Source organism: Myxocyprinus asiaticus, chromosome 22 (genome assembly GCF_019703515.2).
Source record: "Myxocyprinus asiaticus isolate MX2 ecotype Aquarium Trade chromosome 22, UBuf_Myxa_2, whole genome shotgun sequence".
NCBI lineage: Eukaryota > Metazoa > Chordata > Actinopteri > Cypriniformes > Catostomidae > Myxocyprinus > Myxocyprinus asiaticus.
The window spans coordinates 40050364-40077389 of record NC_059365.1 but is presented as its reverse complement, the minus strand read 5'-3'; the positions used below and the strand labels follow the sequence as shown (position 1 = coordinate 40077389).

Genomic DNA, 27026 nt, shown 5'->3' with positions numbered 1-27026 from the left:
ACATCTTAAGTTTAAACGTTATTATGCTTAACACAGAGAATATTAGGATTATGTCAAGTGAAGCAAAGCAGAGCTTGAAAGTTAGGAGCAAATTGCATCGTCTTCTGCCCTCGGATATCACCATAAGCACAACGGATAATGAACATCCGATCTGCACCAACGTCAACGCATAAAGGATGTAAGAAATGCAAGTGGTTGTAAAGGTTTTGCTGTTGTTTGTGTCTCGCTGTTGAGAAGCTAGTTAGCTGACTATTTTGACGTGTTACTATGACCCAAAAGGTCAACCAGAAAATTTGGAATAATAGCAGCAGAGTTGCGAAGGTTATGGAAATATCAGGGAATTTTTTTAAAATTGATTTATAGAATGTAAAAAAAAAAAAAATCTTAGTCCGACTCCTTCCTTATGATGGGCACAGAGGCAACGAGTCCAAAGTGAACAAAATCCCAGATGCAGTTTGTTCAACCAAAATCCCAATAATAACCAGAACAAATTAAGATTTGGTGCATAACTCAGGACTTTTAACTATAAACAAGCCCAAAACACACCAGGGACTCTTATTTTGAAATAACGGAGAATTGGGTCTGTTAAGGCCGGTTTATACTTCTGCGTTGAACCTACGTCAGTTCCGCATAGTGGCCAGCACGGTGGTTCGTATTTATAGGTCTGCATTGGTGTCTATGTCATTCTGCGAGCACACAGCCAAGTGCTAATATATTGAAAAAGAATGCATTCATTTCTTAAATAATTATATATTTCATTAATGAATAAAAAGCAATGCAATTCGTAAATTATTCATAAAGTATTTATTAAATTATTAAAGTATTGAATATATTAAGTCTTTTTATTATTAAAAATGTATCTCGCTTCGTCCCATCTTGGGTTTATTTTTCGACCGAGTGTGTCACAGTGCATTCTGAGATCGCCTACCTGGGGAAGGATACATACAATGTTACCTTAGAATTTGGCCAAAACAAGATATCTTAGGAGGCAGCAAAAAGGCCTTCACGTCAGGAGTGTGCCTATGATGCCTTAAAGGGATAGTTCACCCAAAAATGTAAATTCTCTCATCCTTTACTCTCCCTCATGCCATCCCAGATGTGTATGACTTTCTTTCGTCTTCTGAACACAAATTAATATTTTTAGAAGAATATTTCCGTTCTGTATGTCCATACAATGCAAGTGAATGGCGACTAAAATGACTACTTTGAAGGTCCAAAAAGCACAAAGGCAGCATAAAAGTCATCCATATGACTTCAGTGGTAAAATCCATGTCTTCAGAAGTGATGTGATAAGTGTGGGTGAGAAACATATCAATATTTAAGTCCTTTTTTACTATAAATTCTCCTCCCTGCCCACTAGGTGGCAATATGCACGAAGAATGTGAATCGCCAAAAGTAAAAGAAGAATGTGAAAGTGGAGATTTATAGTAAAAAAGCACTTAGAAATGTATCTGTTTTCACCCACACCTATCATATCATTTAAGACCTGGATTTAACCACTGGAGTCTTATGGATTACTTTTATGATGCCTTTACAGAAGGGGTGCACCTATACTGATACTGGTATCAGAATCGGGTCCGATATCGTGCTCATGTACTCATGTAAAAATGCTCCAATACTATCTGACATATGAATGTCATTACGTAAACATTCAGCATACAGATTAAAATCACGTCGTCCTAGTGAGATTATTTAACAGCAAAAGCTGCGATTTAATGAGATAAATAGTTTGCATATGCAGCGTTTTAAATGTGAGTGCTTGTGAATGTGTGGAGCTGGTGTTGTGCAGGCATAGAGACACAAACTGCTCATACCTTTAGAGATCCTTGGCTCATACACGGAAAACATTTGTAGCAGATGACAGCAGGCAGAGCGCTAATTCAGTTTTTAGCATGCGTCATATACAGACTACATATTTATTTAAATAATAGACTTTTGCGGTTTAATAATTACTGTGATTCATTGCGACCGGCTTTTCCGGATTGGAAATCTGCCGTCATTACGTCAGAGGTCCTTGGTCTAACAACACAGAAACTCTTCAAAATAAAAGCTATGTCAAAATAAAAGTTGCAGCCGAGTGGACCGGCTCACTGAATATTCGCTTGACTGTCTGAAGAATCTGCACGCTCTTTTTGTTCTGGTTCCGCCTAGAGGCTGGAGTTTATTTTGTAGAATAACACACCTTCAGGACAGTTTTATGGATGAAGCTACACACACTGTGTTTATTCTGCCTATTGGCTGGAATTTGTTTTATGGATTATATTTTGCTGTGTAATTGTGTCTCACAAAATTTGCATAGAAACACCGGACTTGAGCAATCCGATGGCAGGGTTGTCCCGGGGGCTCTCGCAGGCATGCATGGACTGTTTGAGTTTGGAGGGATGGATGCCAGTTGGCACTGTCGTGCGCGGGGTTAATGCGCAAATTTTTTTTTTCTGTTCTAGGGGATGTTCGGGGTTCGATTGTTGCATTAATTTTGGAATGTGGACTTTATAATCCTTTTTTTTTTGACATGCAAACTATTTCTTATGTCAAAATGTCAAATGTTAATATGAGTGGATTGTCTCTCTCCATGTGGAATGTGAATGGGTTGGGGCACCCCATAAAAAGAAGGAAGGTTATTTCTTTTCTTAAATGTAAGAAATACGATAGTGTTTTTTCAAGAAATGCACCTTTCCCCGCAGCAAGCTGAAAATTTGGAAAGATATGGGGTGGGCTTTTTTTTTTTTTTTTTTTTTTTTTTTTAAATGGCGCTGGCTCGGGTAAGAGCAGGGGAGTCATTACACTAAGTAAACGTCTACAATTCAAATGTCTCAACCAGAGTAAAGATAAATTAGGAGTCATTATTGTTTTAGCTGAAATTCAGGGACAAAGTCTTATTTTGGCTAATATTTATGCACCTAATGTTGATGATCAGGGCTTTGATGGCACCCCTCATGATATAATATTGGGAGGAGACTAATCTTTTGATGGACTCGCAGTCCTTGATCATAGTGAAGCAAAAGTGTGCAAGCCCCCTTAGAGCAACAGTGACGCTTCACAGGATGTGTAAAAATCTTGGTCTTACAGATATTTGGATACTTTTGAACCCATCTGGTAGGGACTATAACTTTTTTTTTCATCCGTCCATAAGATTTACTCTTTTTTTATTTTATATCAAAGTCCCTCGTTTCATCTGTTGTTGATTGCTCAATTGGAAACATCTTGGTCTTAGATCACGCCCTGGTGAGTTTAGAGGTGTTGCCACATACGGAGAAAAAGAAATCATATAGTTGGCGCTTTAATGTAGCCCTTTTGCAAAATCCTGAATTCCAACAAATGCTAAAGGCTGAAATCAATGTCTATATGAGACCAACTGGTCCTCAGTATCCTCTGTGAGTATGGCTTGGGAGGCATTTAAGGCAGTTCTTAGGGGCCGGATCATACAGTATGCCTAATTCACCAAAAAATCCAAAGCACAACAACTCGTGGAATTGGAAGGGAATATTAAAAGTGTCGAGGCAGAGCTGAAGTTCTGAATGTCATCTAATGGCTTTGGAGAATTGACCCGATTGAAATACAGATCTAATTCTATTTTGTCGCGGAAGGTGAAGTTTTGGCTATTCAGGGTAAGACATTCCCTCAGTGAAATCTGCTGGTGGTGAAATTTACCTTGGCCATTGATATTAATAATGCTTTTAAAGAATTATATCTTGATTTATATAGTTCCAAGACTTCATCTACTGCTGAAGATATTAGAAACTTTGTGGAACCATTAGAACTTCCTAAACTGACAACTGAGCAAAAAACTCTTGATTCTGAGATAAACTTGGAGGAGCTTGGCGAGGTAATTCAGGCCTTGCCTACAGGCAAGGGTCCGGGGCCAGACGGCTTTGCCGCTGAATTTTTTAGATCTTATGCTACAGAACTGGCTCCACTTTTGCTAGAAGTTTATATGGAATCATTAAAGAATGGAAAGCTTCCGCCAACCATGACACAAGCCTGGATCAGTCTGATTCTTAAAAAGGACAATGATCCAAGTGAGTGTAGGAGTTGCCATCCAATTTCCCTGATCCAGCTAGACGTTAAAATATTGTCCAAAATTTTGGCTGACCGATTAAGTAAAATAATGACATCTCTGATACATATAGATCAGGTGGGGTTTATTCGGGGCTGTAGCTCTTCTGATAACATTAGGCGTCTCATCAATATCAAATGGTCAGTGGATAATGATCAGACTCCAGTTGCTGCCATCTCACTTGACGCCAAAAAGGTGTTTGATATGGTAGAATGGGATTATCTTTTTAAGATTAAGTTATTTTATAGACACCTGGTAGCGGCGGTACAAACAAATGGGTTAATTTCAGATTATTTTACTCTGGATAGGGGCACCCGGCAGGGTTGCCCTCTTTTCCCGTTATTGTTCTGTCTTGCCCTGGAATAATTAGCAGCTGTAATATGAAAGAAGGATATTTTTCCAGGGGTGATAGCGGGAGGTGTGGCACATAAGCTTCTGCTTTACGCAGATGAAATTTTATTTGTCTCCGACCCTACTAGATCTATGCCTAGACTCCACAGAATTATTAATTCCTTTTCTAAATTCTCAGGATACAGAGTTAATTGGTCTAAATCCGAAGCTTTGGCACTGACAGTGTACTGCCCGGTAATGACTTTTCAGCCTGGCGCCTTCCAGTGGCCCAGAGAGGGCATTAAGTATTTGGGTATTTTATTCCCAGCAAATTTGTGTGATTTTAGTTAGTTAATATTGACCCTTTTAATAAAGAGGTTTTCAAGCGATGTAGGCAGGTGGGCTTCATTACATTTATCTATGATTGTGAAGGTTAATGTTATTAAAATGAATTGTATTCCAAAATTCAACTACCTGCTACAATCTCTCCCTATAGATGTCCCCTCTCTTATTACAAGCAATTTGATAGCATAGCGAAGTCCTTCATTTGGAATGGTAAATGTCCCAGATTACACTTCAGTAAGTTACATAGGCCGATTGACAAAGGTGGGCTAGGCCTACCCAAGATTTTTTTGTATTATGCATTCGGTCTCAGACATTTGGCTCATTGGTCCACCTGAGAGAGCCCCTCCCTGGTTTTGTATTGAACAGGAAGTTCTTGCCCCTATTTCACCATTGCAAAGCCTTTCTATCAAACGAACCGGAGAAGTTAAGTTACATCCCATTATCATGCATTTGCACTCGGTATGGACAAAAGTGTCTAGAGTGTTTAATTTGGACATTTATTTAAATGTTGCTTTGAGCATATGGCTGAACCCCAAATTATGTATTAAGTCCCCTTTCTCCTGGACAGAGTGGATTGTGAGGGAGGTTTATACACTCTGTGACCTATATGGAGTGTTGAGATCCTTTGAAAATATGGTTCAACATTTTGGGATTCCCAGGTCTCAGTTATTTAGGTATTTACAGTTGCGCCACCTGCTTGTACTATTTTTGGGAGTAGCATACACCCCCCCCCCCCACTTAAATGGCATATACTCTGGGAGAGGTGATTACTGCTTTTGGAAAAGGCCATGAGGCATCAGTGTATTACTCCCTGCTAATTCAGAGTCTGGGGGACAGAGCTTTAACTTCTCTCAAGAGATTATGGGAGAAAGATTTAAACTTGGTATTGGAGGAGGAAGTGTGGGCTAGGATTCTAAAAAACGTCAAGTCTGCATCTAGAGATGCAAGGGTGCGCCTTATGCAATTCAAGATTTTACATCGATTCTATTGGACACCCGCTAGATTGTATAGGCTTGGTCTTAAAGACACACCCACCTGCTGGCGATGCCAATCAGAAGATGGGGACACAACTCATGGTGGTGTGTTAAGATCCAAGAATTCTGGTTGAGGGTTCAGAGATTTATGTGTGATGTATTGGGCACTCAAATTTCATTTTGCCCCAGACTCTGAATTTTAGGCGATGGGGCGGTCATTATTATAGGGGATAAATACATAAGAAATTTGGTCCTAGCCAGTGTTATGATCGGTAGACAGATCATTCTGAGGGGATGGAAGTCGGCTGGTGCACCCTCATTTCGGAAGTGGTGCACGGAGTTGGGCAGGGTGGCGGTATTTTAGGAGATGTCAGATAGAAGGCTATGCAACCTGGATGTTTTTAATATGAAGTGGGGCCTGCACCAGATTTACCTGTTCTTGCTGTGAGATGTTACCCCACTCTTCCAACAAGGCACTTGCAAGTTCCCGGACTTTTCTGGGACGAATGGCCCTAGCCCTCACCCTCCAATCTAAAAGGTCCCAGACGTGCTCAAGGGGATTGAGAACTGGGCTTTTCACTGGCCATGGCAGAACTCTGACATTCCTGTCTTGCAGGAAATCATGCACGGAACGAGCAGTATGGCTGGTGGCATTGTCATGTTGGAGGGTCATGCAGGAAGGGTACCACATGAGGGAGGAGGATGTCTTCCCTGTAACGCACAGCGTTGAGATTGCCTGCAATGACAACAAGCTCAGTCTGATGATGTTGTGACACACCGCCCCAGACCATGACGGACCCTCCACCTCCAAATTAATCCCGCTCAAGAGTTAGGCCTCGGTGTAACGCTCATTCCTTCGACGATAAACGCAAGTCTGTCCATCACCCCTGGTGAGACAAAACCGTGACTCGTCAGTGAAGAGCACTTTATGCCAGTCCTGTCTGGTCCAGCAAAGGTGGGTTTGTGCCCATAAACGACGTTGTTGCCGGTGATGTCTGGTCAGGACCTGCCTTACAACAGGCCTACAAGCCCTCAGTCCAGCCTCTTTCAGCCTATTGCGGACAGTCTAAGCACTGATGGAGGGATTGTGCATTCCTGGTGTTGCCATCATGTACCTGTCCTGCAGGTGTGATATTCGGATGTACCGATCCTGTGCAGGTGTTGTTACACATGGTCTGCCACTGCAGGGACAATAAGCTGTCCTTCCTGTCTCCCTGTAGTGCTGTCTTAGGCGTCTCACAGTACGGACATTGCAATTTATTGCCCTGGCCACATCTGCAGTCCTCATGCCTCCATGCAGCATGCCTAAGGCACGTTCACGCAGATGAGCAAGGACCCTGGGCATCTTTCTTTTGGTGTTTTTCAGAGTCAGTAGAAAGGTCTCTTTAGTGTCCTGAGTTTTTATAACTTTGACCATAATTGCCTACCATCTGTAAGCTGTTAGTGTCGGCTGTAAGCTGTTAACGCCCGTTCCACAGGTGCATGTTCATGAATTGTTTATGGTTTATTGAACAAGCATGGAAAACATTGTTTAAACCCTTTACAATAAAGATCTGTAAAGTTATTTGGATTTTTACAAAATTAAAATAGTGTCCTGAAAAAGGGATATTTCTTTTTTTGCTGAGTTTATATATATATATATATATATATATATATATATATATATATATATACATACACACACACACCGTACTGTGCAAAAGTCTTAAGATGTTTCACAAAAACATTTGTCTTAAGATGGTTATTTATATCTGCTACTTTAGTGTGTCAATAGGAAATATACATTTTATACTCCCAAACATTCCTTGAGCAAATAGAATAGAATAGAAGAACAGGGAGCCCTGCAACAGATGGCATGGCCCTCACAGAGCCCCCCACTGAACATCGGGTCAGTCTGGGAGTACACGAAGAGTAATCGAGAGAGCCTAAATAGATAAAACAACTGTGGCGAATTCTCCAAGAAGCTTTGAACATCCTATCTGCCAACAACCAAGAAAAACTGTGCCCAGGTGCAAGTAGGAGAATCGGTGCTGTTTTGAAAGCAAAAGTGTTCACACCAAATATTGATTTAGCTTTTTTATGTTTACTGGACTTTGTATGACATAAATTGATTAATGAAAACTATGTCATTATTTTATTTTAAGAAATCCTCACTTTGAAAGTTTTTCACAAGTGCCTAAAACTTTTGCACAATATTGTGTGTGTGTGTGTGTATATATATATATATATATATATGTATGTGTGTATATGTTTTATTTATTTTCTTGTGCGTGTAATTTGGCACCCACAGGGATGTTGGGGATTGGGAGGGGGAAGGGGAATAATGGGGGTTAAAAGTTGATTCTGTGCATATATGTTTTGCTTTTCTGTTTTATTTGTTAGAATCAATAAAAAGAGTTAATCGTAAAAAAATGTAAATAAAATAAAAGTTAAATATCTTTTGAATGCATTGTCAGATTTATAAGAAATTTGGTATGCATCATTGATGTCATGTCCTAAACGTACCTGATCAGTTTGGAGACAGCACCACCTATAGTTCAAAAGATAATCCACACTTGTATGCTGACTCCAACCTTGACATGTCTTTTTGCCATTCGTGAATCATGTCAACTGAGTGACACAGTGTGTACATTTCTGTAAATTGTATATATTTTTGGCTAATCTAGGACAAGTGATTTAGATTGCAAAAAAAGTTATTTCCACATTCTGGTGGTTAGTGGCAGAGGTATTCAAACATTGTTACATTTTGTAAAATGAATTGAAAAGTAATGGAAGTCTGTTAAGTTGTTTTTAAACTTTGAAGTGTTACTACTGCATACAGTATATATGGCTGTTCTTGTGCTTCCTAGGCATTTACATTTAGAGAGCGATGCGATGACATTGTTTTCTCTTAAATTTTAACCTTAAACTTCCTGTAGCTGATCTTAAAAAGGTCTTTAAAAAGTCTTGAATTTAGCTTCATAAAACCTGCAGAAACCCTGTGCACCTCCAGTTATGTTGGTGTTTATTTTGTGAAAATGACCATTTGACTCCTCATTATCAAGCTTATTACAAGACTACTTGCCAAATAAATAAATTAATAAATGGACATGAAACATTGATTTGAGTTTTAAATGTATTTTAGTAGCTTACTTGTAGATATCACAAAGGGATCCAAGAAGCAGGAGAGATGACTCTCAATACCTAGATGATGGGTCTGATACGGCTTAATCCCCGGATGTGCAATTGTTACTCAGACATATCAGACTGCTAGATGACGCCATTGACCAATCAGAATAGAGTATTCCAGAGACCCGTGTAAAAAATGAAAATATATCACTGCCTTTTGTTTTCCTTTTATTTTTGGGGGGGGGGGTCATTTTTGCATCAAAATTTTGAAAACCCCTGCTTTTAAAAGAAATGGAAATTTCTATAGTGAGTATAACTTTTCCTCACTGTGCTCTGCTCTGCTGTATTTTATCAGCTAGAAATTAAAAGTTTAAATCTTCAAAATGTATAACAATGTTCAATACATCACAGAAAAACAAATGTTTGAGTCTGCAGGACATAAAAATATATGTTTGAAATCGGTAAATATAAGATGTCCCAGTTGGGCAAGTGACAGTTTATCAACTAGCCCAAACTCTCAGGCCATCCTCACTGTTGAGGCGTGTACAGTATTTGCAGCTGCTGTTTCGGTTCTGTCTGATTGTCTGACTGTGTCTCTCTATGTTTGTCTCTAGTACTCCACAGATGGACATCAAGTGCATTTCTATGTGGAGGATGGAGCCACTGCCAGCGCCCTGTGCAAACTCTCACGCAAAATCACAGACAGTGAAGGACGCAAGGTACTGTGCAGCTTCCTCTAGTCCTAAACCAACCATCTATTTCAAAGTTGATTTGCTTTTTTAATTGGACAGTGTGCCTGTAAACAGGGCTGACATGTTAAAAGCTAGTTAAAATTGATTTTTACATCATGGTGTTCCTTGACAGTAGTGGGCACCCAATCATTTAGTCTGGATGGCATATATGTAATGGTGTATATATGTAATGCAGCTATATTTGAAATGATTCAATAAATGATGGAGAATGAGATGCACACAAAATTGATTAAATTAAGGAAACACTTATTTTATACAATATTTACTCATAATGACTAAATAAGTGATGAAAAATATATTTTTCTTTGACGAGGCTGTTTATTACTGTTCATACTATTCTGCAGTTTTACTCATTTTGAATGAAATCCTGAAGTCCTTTTTGTACATTGTGAGTCTGTATATGTCTCCATTCACTGAATTTGAAGATGTCAGTGCAGGGTTTTTCCTAGGACAAAAATGGTCTTCGGTGGTTCTTCCTTAATTCTATGTTCTTCTTGCCCTATGTTTACTATGCTTGCTCTGTTTACAATAGTTCTTCCATTGTGGCATTTGTAATGTCATAACCACATGTAAGACCATTGACGTCTCCTCATTACTAATGTAATGATTAAAATAAAATATAAATAATAAAAATAAAGTCTCATAGATTGTCCCTGACAGAATATTTAATATGAAATTTCTGCTTGGCTTGTATGACACTCGCATGAAACCAGGCTTCAGTAGTGCAACGCACATGCACGTTTCAGACGATTCGCTTATTTAACGCACATGAAGCACAGAACATTGAATATCATTGAATTTGCGTCAGCAGCCAAAACATTTTCAGTACAGGAAAAACCCTGCAGTATCATTCTGTAAATAATTTGTACAGAATGCTAGTGACATCTATTTTCTAAGCTAGAGTAATAAAACATGAATTTTGGTTTGTTTAGAGTAATGAGATTCTTGTCCTCCAGGTGGTCGTGTTTATGAATCATTGTTCCACTCCCCCTTTCCTTCAGAGCGAGCTGAAACATCAAGATCTAGATCATTCAAAGGTAGGATCTACAAGCTGTTGTCCCACAAAGACTTGTCTTTTCTCTCCAATATATTTCTTGTTGTATTAAAACCCAAAGCACACTTCAGTTTTGTGTTAACAGCAAGTGATATATATTTCATCATCAGCAGAGTGCGAGTACTGTACCTGTGCGGCCCGATTTTTCTAAAATAGTCTGCCCATGCGCCTGGAATTAACACTAATTAGTTGTCCACAAGGAGGCAACCCTCAGCCGTTAACAGTGCTGGGTAGTAAGAGATTACATGTAACCTGGATTACGTAATCAGATTACAAAAGGTGAGTACTTGTAGTTGGATTACATTACGTTTTATAAGGTGTGTAATCGGGTTATAGTTCAATTTGTATGGATTACATGATAATCCATACAAAGGCAAGTAATAGTAAATTACTTGTGCGTAATTTACTATTTTTGCTCCCAAATTTTAAAGAGCGGTCTGTATTTTAAATAGTTGTGTAACATCTAGTCATTAGGCATGTAACGATACACAAATTTTATGATACAATACGATGCATAGCCTCACGATACAATACAATACGAGCACCCACAAATGTTTCGCTCAAACTTATTCAGGGATTCAACATAAATGTCTTTTAAATCATAAATTGCACAAAAGTGTCTGATATTGGAAATAAAAAGCAGAGCTCGAAGTAACTTAAACAACAGCACTGCATTTATTTAGTCTGATTGAGAAAAACTAATATGAACTTACAATTTTCATGTTTTTCTTGAGAACATAAGTTTGTGTACACTCTAGTCATTTATATTTATATAGCACTTTTCACAATACACAGTTTCAAAGCAGCTTTATAGATAATCATGCCTTTTGTTGTCTGAAAGTCCCCTGTGAAAAAGCTGAAGTGACTGTAGCAAGGAAAAAACTCCTTTCAGTGTTTTTTAGTGGTGAAAAAAAAAAAAACTCGAGAGGACCCTGACCTCTGGTTTTACGATGTACATAACCCACTATTATTTAGCGGCTTGAGCAAAAACCGATTGGCACACAATTTTTTTTGCCCTCTTCCCCTTTTAACTTTCCATGTAAACTTTACCGGCATTATTACCGGCTTATAACATGTGCGCAAGTGTTGTTCTCAAAGCTGTTTACAATTCAAATTCAAAGGCAGATAATTATAAGTCTCATGTAATCGTGGATTTCTTACGTTGTTTGTTTTTTGAATAAGGTGTACAATCTACTCGCTGTTTGCCATTGATTTTCTCACCTATGTACTGTAGATATGTTGCCCTGTTGTCCTGTGAGCGCTCAGCGCCGCCTCTCATGGGAGGAGACTGTTCCGCAGCTCTCGATATTGCGCTGCTTGGTTTTAATTACACTGTAATGTGTTTATGTATCGTATGATACATATGGTATTGTATAGTGAGCGTTGTATCGTACGATAAAATAATATACAATATTTTTTACACCCCTAGTACACAGGGCATTTGGTCTTGTTTTAAATTTAGTTTCTAATTTAATAAACAAATAAATGCCAAACTGTTTGTATTTGCACCCTGCTTTGAAAAATAATGTACGTCAGACTATCCAACTGTCCATAATTCTAGACACTCTTCTGCAAAAATATATGTTGCCAACAAACATTTCAGAGGTGAGTCACATGCTACTTTGTGTTGTTGCACCATGTAAATGCACTTCGCTCCATGCTTCAGAATAGCAGAAAAGCCCCAGTCTTAGGTTAAGGCCACAACTTCTCATGCATAATTATGACGAGTGACAATTCATACATCTCATATACATACATAATATCTTCAGACATTTTCTTATTGTTGATTTCAAAGCTGATTTCAATCCCTGTTCCTAATTTCATAAATACAGTTTTCCTTAAAGTGCTTTAAGTGCTTGAATTTAGCTTTTAGAAATGCAAGTACTGGAATACCTGGGAAATCGGCATGTTTTGTTAAAGTGTTTAAAAGTACTTGAAATTCAAATGGAACATTTCTATACATTTAGCATGCCTTAGAAACACATTCGTTTTCCACATGTCTCTTGATTATATTCACGATATCACCCCCAACAGCACATAATTGAACCGCCCAGAATTGGAAGGGGTCATCTGGCTGACATAAAGTGACCAATCTTAGCTCGTTTTGTTTTTTACGTGACGTGAGGTGGGTGGGTAAACAACAAAAGTCTGTTGTTGCCAAATGTCAATGTGGATACACAGACCTTTACAACTCTCATAAGGCAACATGTCTGTCATTGGCCACTGGCCAGTGATAAAGTTGTGTAGTGGCGAAGAACATTAACACCAAAGTCCTTTCATTACGTGTTGTCGCATGAATGCATACTCTGATGGATTTGCTGCATGGAATGTCACCATCTCTTTAGTATGAGCCATGATATGCCATAGTTACATTTACACAGAATTGCATGAGGTCAGCTCTTATTTTGGTTCAACTTTACAACAGATTTTCACAAGATTCTCCCTTGTAACGCATATGCCTCTAAAGTGGAGTCTAATGTGGCAGTGCTCCATTTAATGTGTCCATCAAAGAGGAGATCCAAGCAATCCATTTTCATTGAATAATATCTTTTAATATCCTTTCTGTTCTGTACAGTCAATTGTTTATCAAAAAGTAAAAAGAACCATTAATTCTAGTCCGACATTGTGCAGATGCGATAAACCGTGCAACTCTTCTCTCGTTAATGTGCAACAAAAAAACATGTCTGTCAGATGCTTGCTGTAAAGTGCCAGATTTCTTGGAGACAGTACCATTTTAGCGCTCGTGAAACAAATGAATGTAAACTCAACGCAAAATATTTGCAAACAGTAAAAATTATTGCAAACAGTGACAGCTCCTTAATAATATATGCAATTTCATTACATCATGTTAATTGATCAAATGTAGAATTTATAAAAATTTTAAAAGCTAAAATGTGTTTATAATAATGACATACAAGTTCTCTCTCTCTCTCTCTCTCTCTCACTATATATATATATATATATATATATATATATATATATATATATATATATATATATATATATTATACATTTTCACATACTATACATAGTGCGTTACTTTTCCTGGCCGATTACCTCCAATACAGGGTCCGAAATTAACACCTGCCAAGCGCCAAATGCGGGTACATTTTATGTTTGGCTGGTGAATTTCACGGCGTCACACGCCACTCTGGCGGTGCTTTGTGCTTTCTATCATGTCAGCGTGTAAAATAATTGTATATGTTCCACTTTCATCCTCAAGGGGGCTCTGTAGGCCTACAGTCATGAAGGTCACTAGCATTTACATAAAACAGCTTTTATTAGCTAGTCCGCTGCTCCACTGGCACATGGTGAGCAAACGTGGATTCAGTGCACACCATTGTTTAATCCAGACTTTAAATTATGATTGCAAGCATTCATCGTGGCAACTGTGGCTAGGTAAGCAAAAGTTTAATAAATCAACACTGTTTGTATACTTTGGGCATTTGAAAACGAAGTTGGCATTTTCCCAACTGTAATAGTGCATATTTAAAATGATGTCATTGCTCGTGTACTGAAAGCTAATAGAAGACGATACACATGCTGGCTTTGCATATTACGAACTTGCCCCAAAGCTGCAGCTGTCTGGCGTGGTGAGCGGAGTTGAGCACATTTCTTCCGCACCAGTGGACACGTACCGTTCGCAGTAAATCTCAATGCAAGATGAAGGCAATGAAGGGAAGACCACTCTAGGATTTCCAGTGGATGTGCGAGTACGTTTTAATTATGCACCATCACACATACAAATTCTTTGGTAATAATTGCATTGTAATACAAACCAAATCATTTTCATGACGTTCGGTTTCATTTACGGTTCTTGAGCATTTATTGTTCCGACGATGCGGACAGAAAACTGGACTAAAACACTTAGACAGTGTTTCCTGTACTACCATTAATCACCACAGCAACACTGCTACTGAATCTATATAGCGCGAGACGAGACATAAAGCGCAACCAGTGTAAACCGGCTCCCAATCAAATGACTTGTTTGAGCCGATTCTTTTGAATCTACAGCGCAAGACATAAGAAGCGACCGTGTAATCGGATTTCAAAAGTTTTTTTTTTTTTTTTTGTGAATCAAAAAGACTGAATCAGTTGGAGCTGACTGAATCACTCCAAATAAACCAAGAACTGTGTTATGTGTAGAGTTACTAGCTGGGAGTTCATATGACAACATGTAGTTTAAAATGCAAATGTACTTTTGTTGTAAAGTTAATAATCTGAAAAATAACTCTAAATGGACTATCAGGCAATTAAATATTTCATAAATAATACAACGATACAATTATTTAAAGCAGTTCACTTTTAAACATGCTTATAGTATTGTTTATTTGTCTCTTATGTCTGTAAAATCCACTTGTAAAATGCAATAAAAAAAAAAAAGTCAAAAAATTGGCCGGTAAGAATTCTGACTTGCTGGTAAAAAAAAAAAAATTAATCTACCAGCCACTTTGGCTGGTGGGCTAAAAAGTTAATTTCAGACCCTGCTCCTATACATTTGTTAATGGTCCATTAATGCCTTGTCAGAATGACTTTTAATTGCAAGTTTCCGACTTGTACATTTTGTTCACGTCACTTGTAATTAGGGATGAGCATTTTGGTCATTTTGTCTACTCGAGTACTCTGACTAATTACTCGAGTACTCGTCGAGTACTTGAGGGGCAATGACATGTTCATAACTTTATATATAATAACATGTCTGACAAATGTCTATAGCTGCTGCACTGTGTCTTGCTGTTCCAGTGTATTGTCTATTCATCATTATAGGCTGTTATAAAATGAAATGTTACAAAATGTACAACAGATTGCATAATCAAAATATATTGCATCATATTTTGTCATTATGTGAAGATTCACTGCCCAGCACGGAAAGAATATGCACAACGTACGTCTGTCTGTTCTTCCTTCAGGTTACCGTAGTAATCTTTGTAAGCACGCACCAGTTTTTTAAGTGACTGTCTGAACCGTCTAGTTTCAAATCGCATTTGGCTTATCAGGAGATGCCATAACCATCGTGTTTTTAATATGCATGTTAAGTTGAAGTTCAGTTTTGAAGACGCTGCATTCTGTTCCATTTAGCTGCGCTCTGTCAAAGTGTTTGAAACACTCGCCTGCTGTATATGCGTTGCTTCATCTCGTTGAGTCCACTGCCATACTGCCTGGTGTGTGTGTGCGTGTGTAAGTAAGTGTGTGTGTGTGTGTGTGCGTGCGTCCAAGTGTTCGCTCTTGTGGGGAAAGCCTCGATGCTCCGTATTGTGTTTGCTGTGATTCATGAAGCATTCCATTCAACTTGGAGAGTTGGAATTTCCACCTTTCAACTGGGGAAAGTGCAACGGAATGACACTTTATATCGGACATCTAACTTAGAAACTTGTGCGGAAATCTTCATTCATTTCATCGAGATTCAGGCGTGTTACATCAATGACGCCACCCAGGGCAGGGAGGTTTACAGTCAGTGACAAATATTCACTTTTATTAAATAATGTCCATTAACGAGTCAAAGTTCTTACATTTAAATGATAATAAAACGTGTTTAGCAAACGTTTTGCATAGACAGGTGTTCAAAACACGGTTAATTACACTCTCTTTTGATTATCGTAACTATAGCATTGCAGTGTTGTATCAGTTTGGTTGCTATGAGACATCTCTGATTATCAATGTACCCCTCAAAACCACAATGTAATCAATCGCAAAATTAAAAATAAGCTTCCGCTTTGACACATTTGTGTTTAGTTGTCAGGTAATTGTCACTGGATTTCGAATTATGTGAAAAGTCACATCATGCATGATCACTATCGATCATCGATTTCATGATCGATCATTGCTGCCACGTCCGAGTACCCGAGTACTTGAGTACTCGTGCCCATCCCTACTTGTAATACAAGTTGGGAACTCAGAACTTTCATATAATTCTGAGTTCTTCTGTGACGTCCTTGAAAATGAAGAATTGGTGCTGGAAAAAGTACACACATGCAACCAGGTAAATTACAGGAAAATTGTTGGGTTGCCTTTACGGGTAAATGTACCAAATGTGCTGTTCACACATTCCATCAATAAGGAAATGTATAGGTAATGATACAACTTCACATTAAAGAAAATTGCCAGAGCAAAATTTACCAGCATTTACAAAAGGGTCGTTCACACATGACCTCTAAACTGGAAATTATAGGTACTTTTCTGGAAAAGGCTGTATGTGTGAATGTGACTTGTCTATTTTCTTGAGTAACATTACTTTTTATGACCCTTTAAGCACCTTTTTTTATCTCTGCAAATAGCAGGTCTCTGTTGGGTTTTATGTTTACTGAAAGTGTTAATTGGTACTGAAAAGTAAAAAATCAGTAAAATGGTTTTTAAACCAGTAAAAATGAATTTCAAGTTTTGCTGATTATAGTCCATATCTATTAGCTTTAAGGTCATCTATATGATAATGTACTTCTAAACATTGGCCAAATTCATTTTCGGAAGATATAAGCATTTCAAGTCTGCCTTCTCTTCAGGCTAGACAGACCCAGGCACAAACATGATGTCACACATTGGTTGTGAAACTTTGTCCAATCAAATACTTTATAGAACGAGAACGCACCCACCCCCTACAACACGCACATGGCTGTGTACATACTTCAGCAGGAAATGCATCAACAGGCCAAAGAAAACTGCCCTCATCAAGGCACTTCAAGGGGGACTTTAATGATACAGTTTTTAGGAAAATATGAAATGGGTAATCCAAAAGTAATCCAAAAATAATCTGATTAGATTACCTAAAAGTGGCATCTAAAGGATACTTAATGGATTACAATTTTAATTGTGTATTTTGTAATCAGTACCTGATTAAATTTTTAAAGTAATCTACCCAGCACTGCTCGTTGCTTCTACGAAGTGCGGGAAGACAATGTAAATTCCACTGAACAAGAGGAGACAAAGATGGAAACAAGAGTGGATGTGCTCGTCAAGAGCGCATGTGTAAGGAGGCCAGGAGATACTATAACTAATACAATAGAGATATCTTTACAGGGCTAAACTCCTTAAGAAAATTAGTCCAGTATGTCATAACAGTCTTGGCATGCGTGCATAAACCGCCTGTGTATGCACGCACACAAATGGAAGTATACTTTGGGTTTAACACTAATGGCCTACTGGTGGCAGCAGTTGAAGATTATGCAATGAAGGTGCACTTTTCTTTTCTGCTAATTGCTAAACATTTAAACAAAGAAATGAATCATTTTTTTAAAGAATACGTTTAAAATTCTGTCCACTCCTATAAGATAAAGACTCTGGTCATATCACAGCTGCTTTATTCTACATATGGTGATGGCCAAAACCCAGAAGAAGATAGAAAAATAGAAAACAAGCGGAGAAGAGAGAACGGGCTACTCCCGTCATTGAGGCTAGACAGTGGTGAGAACTACTGAGTGAATCATGTGAATAAAACATGCCGTTCTCTTTACAACACTGTTGCATCTGTAGGATGATCATGTGCTTCCAACTACCATCGGATTTGATGTGGAAACAAGCACCACCATTCCTCCCTGCAAGGTAACTGAAGGAGTCTACTTTGTTTTGCATTGTTATATTGACCTGAAGCTAAATTTTGACTGCGTCTGTGTAACTAATTCAGGGCAGCCACTTTGTCTCAGAAGAAATCAAGGTCTTCATTCAGGGTTTCCTGCAACAGTAAGTGCACGTGTGTTTAACTACTAATGTTTTGATGAATATTAAAAATGTTAAAGGACAAAAACATGAAATGCCATGGATCAATATTTATGGAATAATACATTATTTTGTCAAATGAAAATGTTTGCCTTATTTCTAATCTTTGTTTTGTTGGACAAGAAAAACTAGCTTCCATGTGACCCGCATTCGGTTTTTGACCATTGAAAGCAATTTACGAATGGAGCCATACTAAGAGCCCAATATCAAACCATATAGCTTTAAAAATGAAGATACCAAAAGGAAAGTTTAAGATTCTGGTTCAGAAAGTCTATTAAGATATCTTTAATACTTATGGAGTTATAGACACTCAACAGCACAAAGGTTTTTATTTCTAAATTTTTGAACAAACCATTGCCACATAATGCAAAAAATGGTGCAGAAGTTAACTAATTTTAGTAATAGACCTAGCTATCTCTTTTTAAATGAAAATAATGATGCTGCCACCTTTATGGGTATTTTTTGGACCTGTCATTTTGCTCCAAAATCAAAAATGAAAACTGTAATTGTAATATTATCAAAATAAAAAATTATGACATTTGGTTGATTTGACATGCCATTTGCATTTACACTTTATTTGAATGTGGTCAAAATGTTTCCCTGACCTCTTCTGGATGTGATTTCATTGATCTGTTCACAATCCATCTTGGGGACATTTTACCCATGGCATTTAATGTGGTCAAGTGTTGTGTGATTGTGATCCAGTCATGGAAAATGCACAGTGATGCCAGGTGTAAAAGGGACCTGTTTGATTTGTGTCAGTTATTACAGAGTTTATGACTCTGGGGACAGACAGCCGCTGCTGGAGGCGTATCATTATGGTGCCTGCTTCTCTCTCACTGTACCGCCAATATGCAATCCCTCCAGGTACAGTGCAAGCTCTCTGTTCTTAAAACACCACCCATCTGAGGTATATCATTCTGTTTTACAAAGATTTGCCTTCTGCCAACTTTAATATCTCGGTGAATCTCATGAAACCAGTCAAGAACATGTCGAGGTCACATTTCACCCCAAAATCGAAAGAAATATGAAATTATATTTTAATGAAAGAAAATTAAGCCTATTTTTAGGACCCTTAAGATTTTTTGTATTGTGACATTATTTTCATGACAATTAAAGGGATAGTTCACCTCAAAATGAAAATTCTGTCATTATTTACTCTCATTTATGTTGTTCCAAACCCATATGACTTTCTTCAGCGGAAGGTATTTTAAAGAATGTAGCGATCGCTGATTTCTATACAATAGCAGTTAATCGTCATTCATCTGTAAGCTTTAAAAACACCCATAAGTGTCATTAAAGTACTCCATGCAGTGTCATATTCCGCATTGCACATCAAACATGGTGACACGTCAATAACATCAAATCTCTTTGGTTCTCGTGTCATGATGCTTAGTCACGAGATGCACAAGAACCAATTAGATTTGATGGGATTGATGCATCTCCATATTTTATTAGGGCTCTGTATATACATGTTCAATTATTTGATTTGAGAATGAATAGCGACTTAAATTTCTGTTTATACATCATACAAATTGATCGAATATCTTCAGAAGACTTGGAATATGATGCCTGAGTTATGCATCTAAAACGCATTCTAAAAGTTATGGACTTTGCAGATGAAAATGTGTACGTTTGAATGAAACTGTCGGATTTATCAGGTATCATTTAAATGGTCACTGATGCCTATGGATAACGCTGGATGCACACAAAATGTTTGGAAAATGCAATACATGCAAGAAAAGATGTTAGATTAATTTTAAAAGAAGTTTAAAATCCATGTATTTTTTCCATATTTATTGTGTAGCCTATATTTGTAACAATATTTTGGTTTGTGTCTTTAATCTATTCACTGAAAATATTAATACATTTGTAATGGTTATTGAGACAGGTGTACATTTGTTTATTCATTATTACTTGGAAGGACATTATTATGAATAGTGAATATTGATTGGCTTGCCGGAGGTCCGACCATGGCAAGCTCGTGGCATACGTGTGCCACCCCAAAAATGCTGGAAGACAGACAGGTCATTGTTAGCTGGGGATTATGAACCGAATGTGGTCGTGGGCCGCCAACAAAAATGGCAACTATGCCACCGGCAGTCCGCTACTGGCGCTATGTCCTTATGTTAGGTGCCAACATCGACTCCATCGTAGACAATATCTTCTTTTCTTGCATTATAACATTTTGTGTGGATCCAGCGGTATCCTATCTGTGGAGGCGTCCGGGACAGTCTCATTCACTTGCATTTTCATTGCCCATAACTTTCAGAATGCATTTTATATGGCTTTTTCTTTAACCATCTTAACGCCAGCAACCACAGGTCTATATATGCCATTCATAATTCAAAATACATTTAAAAAAATGTTTTTCATTAATCATGTCTTTTGTATGTCGTTCATAATTCAAAATAAAATGTTATATCATTAATCATCTCCGTTTTTGCTGTTTGTCCATGATGCGGTCATATAGGTCTTTGTTTTAGCCCTTTGTTGTGGCCAAATATTATGTTAAGGGAACAAGATTATTTGCTCGTGGCCATGAGAAAAGGATGGCGGTCCCTAGACATATTATCTAGTGGCCACAACATATTAATATGATGTGGCCACAACAAAACTAAGTGAACCGAACCTGTCCCTTCCCAGGCACCATAGTTTTACCATTGTTTTGCTATGTAAACACATGCTGGATGAATGTCTTTGACTGTTGCATCGCGTCTTGCTGTTTGTTGAGCATCAGGACCGATTATTTTTAGACTTGTTAGGAGAAGAAATGAAGACAGTGAGCGACTTCTGCTTATCAAATCAATACATAAATGGATAAAGAATATTTGCTAGAGTTGAATAATTGTATTATGTGTGAAGAAAGTGGAGTAAAATATATTAATTTTTTTTTTTCACATTTTGTTATGTTGCTGCCTTACGCTAAAATGCTTTAAATGTTAAAATCAATCTACACTTCATACCCCATAATGACAAAGCAAAAACCAGATTTTTGATAACTATTAATTATAATTACTATTTATCCGATGCAATGACATTAGCTAATCAGAACAGTGGGCGTTTACTTACAAGTTTTAAAGGAGAAGCAGCCTAAAACCGAGCATTTCTGACAGAGGGTCAGAATGAGGATGGAAAATGATCATGATTTACAAATATTTGACTGTTTTTTTGTGCAGAAAACTTTAACATCATCTTTAACACACTTTAACAACATAAGCTAATCTCAAGGAACATAATAATAATTAAAAAAAAAAACATTTCATGACTCCTTTTAAATATCTCCTTCTGTGTTCCGCAGAAGAAAAAAAGTCATTTGGGTTTGGAACAACATGAGCGTGAGTAAATCATTTTTGGGTTAACTATTTCTTTATGCACTGTAATGCAAAAAAAAAAAAAAAAAAAAAAGATTTCATTTATAAAGTATTTATACATCATGGCAGTTTTTGTTGCACTGCCTTTGATTTACACTGATGTTAATGAAATTATATTTGTATTTACAGTAATTAGTTATGAGAATTACCATCATAATGAGAATTTGAGGGGTAAATTGTCATGAAAATATATTCGCAATACCAAAAATCTTATAACGTTTTTTATTTTGCTTATAATTTTGTTCCTTTGATATGGGATGATATGTGACCCAAACATGTTAGAATGAGATTTACCCATCTACTGAGGCCTTTAAAAGTTTGTACAAAAATGAAATGCCATCTTGTTTCAGGGAGAAAGAAAATGAAATAATTTGAAGTCAGTTTTCTTGTTTATAAATGTGCAAAGTTTGATTTGACGTGCACACAAAGTGTATTTGCTGGTGTCATTTACAGGTATGGTTTGGAAGAGTACCATAACAATAGCCGCAACATCAGCAAGGTCAGAGATTTCTGTAAGTTTCAAACATGAGAAACGAGCAAATTAGAGTTTCAAAAATGTAAAAATCTGAAATATAGCAGCTGTTCTCATCTCAAGGTGAAGTCCAAGGAAAGTCTTTTGCTGTGTTTATGTCCATGAAGATCTTCACTCAAACTTCTTTACAGCCAAATGGACCCGCATGCTAAAGCGCTCCCGGGTGAATGTGGTTGCCTGCCTTAATAACCTGCCACAAACCCAGCATGACATAGCTTCGTTTACTGTGGACGTTAATACATACACAGTGAGTTCCTTGATCATTTCAACATTGCCATCACTGCAGCTCTTGTTCAGCTATTTACTTTTTTGATGTCTTGTCTTTTTCATAGAAAACTTTATTAATGTTCACAGTGAGTGGAGCATTCAAAGAAGGTGAGTCTTGCTTGAACACTGCTACACCTTTCAAAGAAAAGTCTGTTGATTTAAAAGTGCACTCAGTAATTCTAATCCAGTACACTTTTTGTCAAATTCTGCAAATATCTCCTCACAGACTGCTAGCTGTCCGTTCTGTGCGTGGGCTGAAAAAAAAAATCTAGTATTTGTACACAGCCCTGTTTCTGTAAATGGGACAAAAACAAAGTGGATCAGACTGATCCACACAACACTACTTCAGCCAATCAGCAACAGGGGGTGGTTCTTGTGCGTGCACAGAATGGGGAGTGGGGGCAGAGCGAGAGGGAAATTTATTAGAAGAACGACTGCAAATCTGGCTGATGCGAACTTTCTAAACTCCAAGGAAGACAAATGGCTGAGAAACAGACCAAGAGAAAAAGGTCAGATGAATATAAACTAAAAAAGGATTATGATAAGTCGAGGGCTAGGAGCTGCGTCAACATCGGCGAGGCTTTTCAGCGGTGTAGAGACCTCCGAGAGGTAAAAGGCTTGAAGACGGATGCAGAAGTTGCTCTTTTGGTGGGTAATATAAATTTTGCTATGTTTCACAGAACATGCATTTGTTGTGATGTTAGATTTAGTAGCAGGAGAGTTGTGAGTGTCTGGAGCTGGTGTGCGTAAATCCGTCTCATCTTCTCTGCAAGTTATCTTAGCAGCAGCAACTTACTGAATTTGGGGGGCAGAGCTTCCAAAGAAGCACTGAAGGGAGGGGTGTGTTTGTTATGGCAGTTGAGTTTGAATATCAACAGTGTTTCTCAGGAATCGCTGAGTGCACCTTTAAAGACCTCTGTGAGGGTGGGGGTGGGGGGGAATTCACTTAAACGTGTCATTTGTGGGTGGGACCAGAGTCAGAAATTAATGGGGGCTTTGACCAAAAATGCCACAAAAAGTGAGAAAAACAGGTGAAAGGAAAAAGACTGAAACGCCTTGTTGATGAGAGAGGTCAATGGAGAATGGCCAGACTGGTTTGAGCTGACAGAAAGGCTACGGTAACTCGGATAACCACTCTGTACAATTGTGTCAATCACTTCAAAATCACTTTTACTGAAATGCAGGGCTATTCAACTTCATAGACAAGTGGGCCAGATGGGAAAAAATCTCCAGAGCATGTGAGCCAAGCCAGACAGTAACAGTTAAGTTTGTTATACATGCAATGATTTAAATACTTTTCAAATGTTTTTTTGACAATTTATTAATATAACTTTTCTGCTTCTCCGAAATCGTTTATTTTAGTTCTTTAATCTTCCCATTTCGTCAAAATTACAGATAATGATTATTTGTAGCGTAACCTCTGAAAGCATCTAAAGCGCTGTGCTCCTGCATGAGACATTGTTAAATCATTGAGACCTGGGCGATGCAAGTCTACATAGGAAAACAATGAAAAAACAGCACAAACAGACACAAAACGCATTCAGTGTGAACAGCCCCTAAGACAACTGACAACCTCACGCGCGCCACTGAAAATTACAAACAAGCCAGATTTGGCCTGCGGGCCACCAGTTGAATAGGCCTGCTCTAACACATCATTTGAATACTTTTCAGGGCTCTACAGTGCGAGTGTTTCACTCGCATTTGCATGTAAAAATTACTGTGTGTGAATACGGAAAATTATTTGGCCGCACTGGTGCGAGTGACAGCTGATAACACCCAAAGTTTAAACTTAAATTATTGCAGCCTATCATCAAAATAAACACTCCCTACTGAATCTTGCCTTAAATACGAAGTATTTTAGTTAGTTATTTTTACATTTACACATGACTGCGAGCAGGGGTGCAACTACACATTTGTTGAGGGGTATGCAACGTCAATGTCTTTAAGATTTTCAGTGATAAAGTGATAAGTTAAGCCTATCAATCCCTCTTTATCCACTTGGGCATTGTTTTCTTCATTTTAATGCACTGTTTTTCATTTTCCATCTTCCTTTTCTGTTCTACGCCCCAGACTTGAACACATTCCCCCTCTGACCATTTTTGTCAAGTGACAGCAACGTCGGTAGATGGAGAGTGAGCGGTAGATATGAAGGTACCACTTGATAAAATAAAAATGCATATTTGAACCCATTTAAAATGCTTAGAAGATTTTAGGTTAAATTAAATCAAATCAAAGTTAAATAAAATGGTTTAAAATTGTGCTTGTGGTTATTTGTAAGGTATTATAGGAGATTTAAAAAATATGATTTTGTGTTGCATATGTTGCATACCCCATTTTTGTGTCCCTGGCTGTGAGCATTCTGTCTGTCTCTCTCTTTCACGTGCATGCAGAGACCGAGACAGAAGCGGCACTCTGCTGCAAGGCCTGAATTCTATAGAAAACGCTACCGTAAAGATGAGTTTCTTGCTTGTTTTTTATCCGTCAAAATGACGGACAGCATTTTGAATAATGACGGATGTCTTAAAAACCTTGCACTCAAGCGCAAGATTGTGAGAAAAACAGCCAGTCAAATAAAAATGTGCGATACCAGTAATACAGCATGTCCTCGTTTATCTCAATGTGATAATAGCAAAATCTTAACATTTAAAATACAACAAACAAAAAAAATAATAATAAAATGTCCAAAGGCCTTGACACCCTGGTAACTGTAGCAAAACTTCATGAAATGTCTCCCTACCACCCAGAGCCTCTTTGCACAACTGTGTGTGGATGAAGCACACCAAACTTACAGTGTTCTGCTTCTAACAGAGATGCACTCACTGTTGGGTGGCCAAGTGCTTGAGTTTCTTTTTTTATTTTTATTTTTTATCTTTTTGATCTGCACAATTCATAGAAAATTCAACATAATCATAATTCCGCACTGCAAGACTGCAAAAACCTCTCAAAACTGCACTTGTTGACATGTTCACGCTTTATAATGAGGCCATCAAGAATCTGCAGGGCACTGCATCAAGCTGGACTATAGTCCAGTAGAATTGTGTCAACCGCTAGAAATGCGGTTATGCAAAATCCTGCCGTTCCAAAAAAATTTATTATCACATTATTTTTATCTGTCATTATTCTTTTGCGATATATTAATTTGCATTTCTTACTGCCATAGATGATAGCGCTCTCTTGTGTGAGCACACAGCACAGGGAAGGAGAGAGAGAGTGCATATGTATAGTCTTTCTGATATACAAGTAGAGGGGGCTTCAAGGTCAAAAGCATGGGAACCACTGTTCTAGTGCTTATTTTCATAGAAAAATGATTAAAAAACAGCATATAGGCACATTTTATAACTTTCATGAATAACCTTAAAGGTGCACTCAGTAATTTTTTCCTCATTAAAAAAGTTTAACTCCTAAAGACATGAATTGTAATTTTGCAATATATGTATGAAATCATGAGCACTCACATTAAAATGAAGACTCCAGTCATATCAGTAACCTTATAAAAGCTGTTTTATTCTACATGGAGAGGGTCCGCACATGGGGTCTGCCATGTTAGAATCACATGACCAGCCGAATACTACTCGCTTAATCTCAGTAACTGTCCTGTTGTTTGACACTTTCACTCATTGATTAAAGTAATCATGGCTGACTGTGAATACTACATTTCAATCCAATGAAATGAAATGAAATCTGTGGAGTGGTTAAAAAATTTTTTTAATGACACTAAATGTATTGAAACTTCTGACTTCAACTGTAACTAAAGGTTCCGCTTGCACCAAATGTATTTTTTATTTATTTTTTTTTTGGTTATTATTGGGATTTTGATTGCACAATAAACTGCATCTGGGATTTTGTTAATTTTGGACTTTTGCCGCTATGTCTGTGCCTGAATTTTTTTACATTTCAATAAATAGATTTTTAAAACCTATTGGCTGGTTAATCAGTTATCGGCTTTTTCCTCCAGCTTAGTTATCAGTATCAGCAAAATCCACTTCGACCTCTGTATCTACCATCATCCATTTGTCAACCGAGTCACATTTGAAAAGTTTCCCCAAAAAACTGGTTTGTGTATAGTGCTCTGTGCATGCATCAAGTGTGAGGAAGTGTGTGCGTGTGCGTGTGTGCGTGTGTGTGACTGAGCTTCTCTCATGAACGTGCCAAGGAGACTGCGTATGTCAGGATTTATAATGAATAAGGACTTACATTTTGGTCTGTTTTTCACAAAAAGCGATAGTATCACTTCAGAAGAAATTAATAAACAAAGTCGTGTAGATTACTTTTATATAAAATCAAGTAGGATTGAGTGCTTTGTCCACAGTGCACATTATTAGTGAAACGTAGCTGAAAGCATACTGTACTCGGACCACCTACAAAGACTGTCTTGGTTTTGTTCTTTTATACTTTGCAGTAGTATCAGTGTCATCATAAATTACAAAAACAGAGTGTAATCGGTGCACATTATGGCAGCATATAACCTGTTAGTGCATTAGCGTCATGAATTCAGAATCTAAACAAGACAAATTAAACATTATTTA

At 37.7% G+C, this 27026-nt stretch overlaps 1 protein-coding gene across 1 annotated transcript in view; it reads left to right on the top strand.

Annotated features, from left to right (window-relative positions):
- The window catches only part of LOC127412649 (nuclear RNA export factor 1-like), a 39066-nt gene that overhangs the window by 10271 nt on the left and 1769 nt on the right, over positions 1-27026 (top strand). The window contains exons 6-13 of the mRNA XM_051649187.1: positions 9429-9533; positions 10523-10603; positions 18085-18153; positions 18236-18291; positions 19090-19194; positions 22155-22213; positions 22365-22480; positions 22566-22608. Of these exons, the coding sequence (XP_051505147.1) occupies positions 9429-9533; positions 10523-10603; positions 18085-18153; positions 18236-18291; positions 19090-19194; positions 22155-22213; positions 22365-22480; positions 22566-22608 (634 nt within the window). The remainder of the gene's footprint in view (positions 1-9428; positions 9534-10522; positions 10604-18084; positions 18154-18235; positions 18292-19089; positions 19195-22154; positions 22214-22364; positions 22481-22565; positions 22609-27026) is intronic.